Source organism: Nicotiana tomentosiformis, chromosome 6 (genome assembly GCF_000390325.3).
Source record: "Nicotiana tomentosiformis chromosome 6, ASM39032v3, whole genome shotgun sequence".
NCBI lineage: Eukaryota > Viridiplantae > Streptophyta > Magnoliopsida > Solanales > Solanaceae > Nicotiana > Nicotiana tomentosiformis.
In genome coordinates this window covers 35,008,715-35,016,905 of record NC_090817.1, presented here as the reverse complement: position 1 = coordinate 35,016,905, position 8,191 = coordinate 35,008,715, and the positions used below count along the sequence as shown (strand labels likewise).

Genomic DNA, 8,191 nt, shown 5'->3' with positions numbered 1-8,191 from the left:
TCAACCTCTCCTTAATGATTTTAACTTTTTCCATAACCTGATGCACGAGGTCTGGCCCTATCAACGCTGCTTCACCAATTTTGAACCACCCAATGGGAGATCTATATCTCCTACCATATAAAGTCTCAAATGGTGCCATCTGAATGCTAGCATGATAGCTATTGTTGTATGCAAATTCTATGAGTGGTATATGATCATCCCATCTACCTTTGAAGTCTAGAACGCAAGCGCACAATATATCTTCAAGCTTCTAAATAGTCCGCTCTGCCTGCCCGTCAGTCTGCGGGTGAAAGGCTGTACTAAGATTCACCTGAGTACCCAAACATTTCTGAAATTTCTTCCAAAAATTAGCAGTGAATTGTGCTCCTCGATAAAAAATGATGGAAACTAGGGTGCCATGCAACGTGACTATTTCTCTAATATACAACTGAGCATACTGTTTTGCTGTGTCGGTAGATCTAACCGGCAAAAAGTGTGCTGATTTCGTGAGTCGATCCACAATCACCCAAATTGAGTCAAACTTGTACGGAGTGCGTGATAATCCTACCACAAAGTCCATATTAATCATTTTCCACTTCCATATTAGAATTTCTATGTTTTGTGCCAACCCACCGGGCCGTTGGTGTTCAGCTTTCACTTGCTGATAATTTTTACACTTCGCCACAAATTACGCTACATTCCTCTTCATGTAGTTGCACCAATAGACTTCTTTAAGATCATGATACATTTTCATAGAACCTAGGTGCACAGAATACCTAGAAGTGTGAGCTTCAGTCATAATTCTTTCCCGGAGACCATCCACATTTGGAACACATAGTCGCCCTTGGTACCTTAGTGAACCATGATCCATGCCAAGATAAAAGGACATGGTCTTATATTTATGAATCCCTTCTTTCAATTGCACCAACAATGGATCATTGTATTGCTTATCTTTGACTTCAACAACAAGCGATGATTTAGTCCTATTTTGCACAATTACCCCTCCTTCATTAGAGTCTGCAAGACGAACTCCCAAACTAGCCCATCGGTGAACTTTCTTGGCCAATGGCCTTTGATATGCCTCCGAGTGAGCCAAACTACCCATGGATTTCTGGCTAAAAGCATCTGCCACAACATTGGCCTTTCCCGAATGATATAGAATATTAATGTCGTAGTCCTTGAGTAACTCAACACATCTTCTCTAGTTAAATTCAATTCCTTCTACTTGAAAATATATTGAATCCTCTTATGGTCTGTGAATATATCCACATGGACCCCATATAAATAATGACGCCAAATTTTCAATGCAAATACCACTGCCGCAAGTTCTAAATCATGTGTTGGATAATTATTTTCATGATTCTTGAGTTGCCTAGAAGCATAAGCTATAACCTTCCCATGTTGTATTAATACACATCCAAGCCCGATTCTTGAAGTATCACAATATACCACAAATCTATTTATATCCTCTGATAGAGTCAACACCGGTGCCGTAGTCAATCTTGCTTTCAATTCTTGGAAACTCTTTTCACAAGCATATGACAATTGGAACTTAATTTCCTTCTGCGTCAATTTCGTCAATGGGGAGGCAAGAGTAAAAAACCCTTCCATAAACTTTCTGTAATATCCAGCTAAGCCTAAGAAACTGCGAATCTCTGTTGGAGTTGTAGGCCTCGGCCAATTCACAGCTGAAATTTTCTGAGGATCAACCTTAATTCCCTCACTAGAGACTACACGACCCAAGAATATGACCGATTCAAGCCAAAATTTATACTTTGAAAATTTTGCATATAACTAGTGCTGATGTAGGGTTTGCAGAACTACCCTGAGATGATCGACATAGTCTTCTCGACTTCGTGAATATACAAAAATATTGTCAATAAACACTATCACAAAAGATTCGAGAAATGGCTTAAAAACTCGATTCATAAGATCCATGAAGGCCGCTGAGGAATTTGTTAGCCCAAAAGACATCACTAGAAACTCAAAATGCCCATACCGGGTCCTAAAAGCTGTTTTCGGAATATCCCGCTCCCTGATCTTCAATTGGTGATACCCGGATCTTAAATCAATCCTGGAGAAGTACCTAGCACCTTGCAATTGATCAAACAAGTCATTTATCCTTGGCAGTGGATACTTATTATTGATTGTGACCTTATTAAGCCGCCGATAGTCAATACATATTCTCAGTGACCCATCTTTCTTTCTTACAAAAGGACTGGTGTGCCCCAAGGTGACACACTTGGCCGGATAAAACCCTTTTCTAAAAAATCTCTCAATTGTTCCTTTATCTCCTTCAATTATGATGGTTTCATTCTGTAGGGTGGAATAGATATAGGATGCGTGTCTGGCATCACATCAATCCCAAAATCAATCTCCCTGTCTGGTGGGATCCCAGGGAGTTCATTCGAAAAGACTCCCGAAAATTCATTCAAAACAGGCACGGACTCAAGTGTAGGTGCCTCAGCATCGGTGTCCGTAACCCGGAATAAATGGTAAATACATCCCTTGTTGATTATCTTTATGGCCTTAAGGTAGGAAATAAACCTACCATTTGGAACTACATCATCACCCTTCCACTCAATAACTGACTCGTTTGGAAATTCGAATCTAACAGTCCTGGTTCGGCAATCAAGCTTGGCAAAACAAGAATAAAGCCAATCTATCCCCATTATCACATCAAAATCGACCATTCTCAATTCAATAAGATTGGCCACGGTGTCCCGACCACGCAACGTGACAACACAATCCTTATAGACCCGCACGGCCAAAATAGACTCACCAACTAGAGTAGATATAGAGAACGACTCATGAAACTATTCCGGTTCTAGCCCAAATTCCATAGCAACATAAGGAGTGACATATGACAAAGTAGAACCTGGATCAATAAGAGCATACACATCATGAGATTGGACAGTCAATATACCTGTGACAACATCTGGAGAAGCCTACAAATTCTGGCGACCCCTCATAGCATAGAAACGACCGGATATTCTCGAACTCTGTGCTCCACCCCTAGCTGTACCACGCCCTGCGGGTGTTGGAGTGCCTCGAGCTAGAGGAGGTGCTGCAGATGTAGTAGCTGTAGAACTGGCTGGCTGTGCCATGCCCCTACCCTCACCCTGGCGGGACGAACAACAATCCCTCTAAATGTGACCCCTCAATCCGCATCAATATGGGTAAGTCCATGTAGCATATTCCTAGATGCATCTTTCCACACCTAAGACATGGGGCCCTCATCTGCTGCTGGAATCTACCACCATGACGACCCTCCTGATATGAGCCCCTGTTGCCCCGACTAGGCCTAAAATGGTTCCACTGCTGCTGCTGACTGGGCCCTGATAGCGGTGCACTAGCCTAAGACTGAGCAAAGGACTAGGATGGTCCTGACGACCCTTCCCTGAATGTTGAATTGCCACCAATAGAAGAACCACCAAAGTTGCCCGCAGACAAGGCCTTATTACTACCATCTCGCTCTATTTTGTTCCTCAATTTGCGGGTCTTTGTGGCTTGAGCGAATGCCACCATCTTTCCATAGTTCATATCAGAATTCAAGGCTGTTGTAGCGGCCTCATTAATTACCAAGGGACTAAGTCCATGTACAAATCGGCGCACTCTAGCCTCCATAGTGGGCAGCATGTAAATAGTATTCTTAGACAGGTACGCGAATCTCATATGGTAATCCCACACACTCAGGCTATCTTGCCTCAAGTTCTCAAACTCAGCAGCACGGGCTGCCTTAGTCTCGGCAGGCAAGAAATAATCAATGAAGGCATCGGCAAACTCACCCCACCTCGCCAGAGGGCTCCCTTCTTCACGTGACTCCTCCCATAGTTCGAACCAAGAATATGCTACCTCTTTCAGGTGGTAGGAGGCCAATTCCACTGCCTCGGTCTCAGTAGCACGCATAACTTAAAGAGTCTTGTGCATCTCATCAATAAAGTCCTGGGGATCCTCCTCTGGGTTAGTACCCGTGAATACTGGAGGATCCAACTGGAGAAACCTATTCACCCTAGAACTAGTAGAATCCCCTGGATGACTGGAATAAGTGGGTGCAGCATTTAATCTCTAGGACTGGGATGCCACTATCTGAGCCAACATCTGTATGGATCCCCTAAGATCAACATCAGAAACACCAGGATCAGAAGCTGGAACTGGAGGTGGAAATGGTATATCAGTTGGAGGGACCATTGCCCCCTCAGTAGGTGTAGGGACATGTGCGGTCTGATCAGTTGTAGTAGAGTCAGGCAGTGTAGTAACTGGAGGAATATTCTCACTCCTCGGGTACTCACCCGCATCATCAATTATAGGGTCAACTGTCACTCCTGGGGTGACATTGGCTCTTTGGCTAGTTTTTGCCTTCTTCTTAGGTGCCATGTACTGAAAGTTAAAGTAAAGCACGAGTTAAAGGAGGAACAATCTTACCATCAGCTTTATCGCACGATCGAGAACATGAAATAAGGGTATTATTCCTAAATGCCCATGTAGCATCCTAATTATATATGTGATCGACAACACACCGATAATAAGGACTATACTAGACACTTTAAAACCTTTGGCTCTCATACCAAGTTTGTCATGCCCCAAAACCGAGGAGCGCGACCGGCGCTCAACCGAGTGAACCCGGCCGAGCAAGACTATTAGATTTCTTTCTACCCAAACTCATTCATGAATAAATAGAATATATATTTTCTTTAATCAAACGATAAAGTGATCATGTCTGCAATACCAATTTTTTACCATTAGTTACTTCATTTTAAGGTATCAATTTCACACACATTTTTCATAATCTGAAGTGGAAATAGTAATTCAAACACAATATAACGAGTTTGGCTTCCCCAGCGCCAATATACAACCCACACTATGTCTACGGAGCCTCTATAGATAAAGAAAAATACAATGATAATACCAGCAATATGGCCCCGACTATACCTCAAACAGAATACATAAAGTACAAAAGATACATGACCCCGAGATGAAGTAGGGCTCACCAAGTCAGCTGGGAATAAGGTATACTGCTATCACTAATCAATGTCTCCTGCTGTGGAACCACATGCATCTATTTAAAGATGCAGTGCCCCCGACAAAAGGGATGTTAGTATTGTCGAAAAACACTAGTATGTATAACTAAACACCCTCTCAATTGAACAAATAATATTACAAGGAGGAATAATCATAAAATCAATGAAAGTCGCGAACAATACCAAAACATCAAGTTTCACTTAAATTTCCATATTTTCAGATTGGTAATTCTTAGCACCGATATACCATTGTTCATAATACCATTATTCATAATACCAATACCACCGTACTCTTAGGACGAAGTCCGATCATGACCCGATCGGCTAGGCTATCTCTTTAGAGACATCAACCAAAATCACTCTCAATATCAATACCCCGTACCTTTAATACGGAGTCCGATCACGACCCGATCGGCTAGGCTATCTCATTAGAGATATCAACCACAATCACAAATTAAATTATAATTTTCAGCATCATTGTTGTGTTCGAAAACCATGTTCACGGAATCACCATCTTTGCTATTTCATCTACATTCTAAGGCTAAGTATTGTGTATTTCTTCGATTATTATATTATTTCAGGATCAAATTAGTTCACTTGTCTAGAAACCATGTATAAATTCAACTGTACCGTTTTACAGGTAAACAATTGGTTTATAATATTCAAACATTTTCAAACTATTGGATTATCGGTGTATGTAATTAACAGAAGTGTAGTCAGATGAGTTAACTAGCGTATAAGTTGGAACTATGGTTAATTGTAACCATGCTGTTAGAAGTACAATTAGGAGCTATGGCCGATTACAGCCGTAACTAGTTAGAATTAGTTAATTACTTCTTGTACATATTGTGTAACTTCATTACAGAGAAGCTATACAAAATCTATTTTCCCTAATTCGTCTCTCTATAGTTTCTTCTCTATGCTTCCCTATCATCTTCTACTTCACACATAAAGTCCAGTCATTCTTGATTCCTACCTCATATTCAATAATTTAGATGGTATCAGAGTCGTAGTGATTGGAAATTCCGCATAATTACACTATGAGATTCATCGTTCTTCTTCTTTTCTGAGTTTAGTAATGGCAAATGACAAAATCGACCACACTCATCCTTTGTTTGTGCATCCTTCCAATACTCTTGGTTCGATTTTGATTCCAATTCAACTTATCGGATTTGAAAACTACGGGTTATGGCACAGAGCAATGCGTACTGCACTTTAAGCTAGCGAAAGTTAGGGTTTATTACTAACACTTGCAAAAAGGATTTATTTAAGAAGGAATTGCATGAAGACCGGAAGACTTGCGATGCAATTGTTCTCTCTTGGTTCATGAACACAATGTCAAAGGACCTGCTTAGTGGAATCATGTATGCATCGGATGCTCACTCATTATGGGAGGATTTATGGGAAAGTTTCAACAAAGTGAATCGAGCGCAAATTTTTCAATTGCATCGAGAAATCGCTACAATTTTACAAGCTTAGTAACTTTGTCTCAGCTTATTTCACGAAGTTGAAGGAACTTTGGGCCGAATATGATGCAATAGTAAGCTCACCCGGTTGTGACGGTGTACAATCAAAAGAGTATATTTAGCGACTTCAGCTCCTAACTATACTTCTAACAGCCTGGTTACAATTAAACACAGTCCTAACTACACTAGTTAACAACTAATATACTTCTGTTAGTTACATACACCAATATTCCAACACAATTTGTTTTGGTTTGAAATCGATACATCTGCATGTAGTCGGCTTGTTTCGTACATTGCTACACAAATTTGGAGTAGCGTTCTTGTCAATTGCCTCTACCATTTACAATGGTACTGCTTCCCTCTATTCATTATATAAATATGTGTATGGACTCTAAAAATCTCTTCGCTCTCCCATACCATCTAATAGGTGCCTTGCGTTCTGATTCTTTTTGGTTAACTTAACCAACTTTTGACAGTGATAAAATGGACCTCAGATTACCAAATAATACTAGCATTCACTAAATTAGATTATAAAAATTATTTAAAGTATAGCTCCAAAATATTAAATCATGTGAGAGCAAGCATTTACTCAGTCATAGAGTTTCTCCTTAGAACAAATTTGGAAGCCGCTTATTTATTTGACCTTATAGAAATATAACAGGAAGGTTACATATCTAAACCAGGAAGCGTTTCGTGCACAGGTTGAGAAGGTGGATTTAGTATGAGATATACATAAGCATATTTTTGCAAAAAAAAAAAAGAAGCAGAAAAAAAGCAAATTGTTATGAAACAACAAGAGAAGAAGAAGAGTATTCTAGAGAAAAGTAGAGAGATAATTCTTATTGATTTGGGATGATTTACAATGGAATAGGAGTCCTTTATTTATAGGAAAAAAGTGACTTAGCCACAAAGTAACAAACCCTAAAATCTCTCTAAAAGATAGACATTCAACTTAAATACAATTCTATTTATAACATTCGCCCTTGAATGTCTATTCAACAGATAATGTGCCTCATTAAAACCTTAACTAAAATAAAACCCAGTTGGAAAAAATTCTTGTGAAGGAAAAAGAGTACACGTATCTAACAATACGCCTTTTGGTTGCCTCGTTAAAAACCTTATAAGGAAAACCCACTGGGACAAAACCTTATACGGAAAAAAAGAGTACAACGCATATTAACTCCCCCTAATGATAACATCAATTCAAATATTTGAGTCTTTGCATTCCAATCTTGCGTACCATCTTCAAAAAATTGTTGGTATAGATTTGATAAACAAATCAGCCATATTAACTTGAACGAATTTGTTTTACCTTGAAATCATCATTTCAAGATCTTCACATATGGGTAAAGATTTTCGCTATCACATTATCATGCTTATAGTTATAACAAGATACAAATGTGCACAAATTGCACTTAGGATATAGTACTTCATGACCAAGAAATCTATATTGTTTAAGCAATTTAAATCCTTCAAGGATTGTCATATAAGTTAAGTCATATAAGCCATGTGAATGGACTTTAGATGCATATCAAGTTTTTATGTCATGCTAGACATATAAGATAGATAAAGATGATTGCACACACCATTGACTTTATACTTTCAAGTGTTTGAACTGCAGGTCCAAAACTATATGTCTTTTATATGAAATCAAATATACTTGAATTGTTTTTCCAGACTTAAGATCCTCATATATATTTAGCGTTATCATAGATGTAGTCGACG

General features: G+C 39.3%; 1 protein-coding gene across 1 annotated transcript; it reads right to left on the bottom strand.

Annotated features, from left to right (window-relative positions):
* Nucleotides 1-667: 667 nt before the first annotated feature.
* Nucleotides 668-2,672, bottom strand: LOC138893781 (uncharacterized). The gene is made up of 2 exons (XM_070178443.1): nt 2,531-2,672; nt 668-1,104 (listed from the first exon to the last, which is right to left on the bottom strand). Exons 1-2 carry the CDS (start codon nt 2,670-2,672, stop codon nt 668-670), a joined length of 579 nt encoding a protein of 192 aa, XP_070034544.1.
* Nucleotides 2,673-8,191: the final 5,519 nt, after the last annotated feature.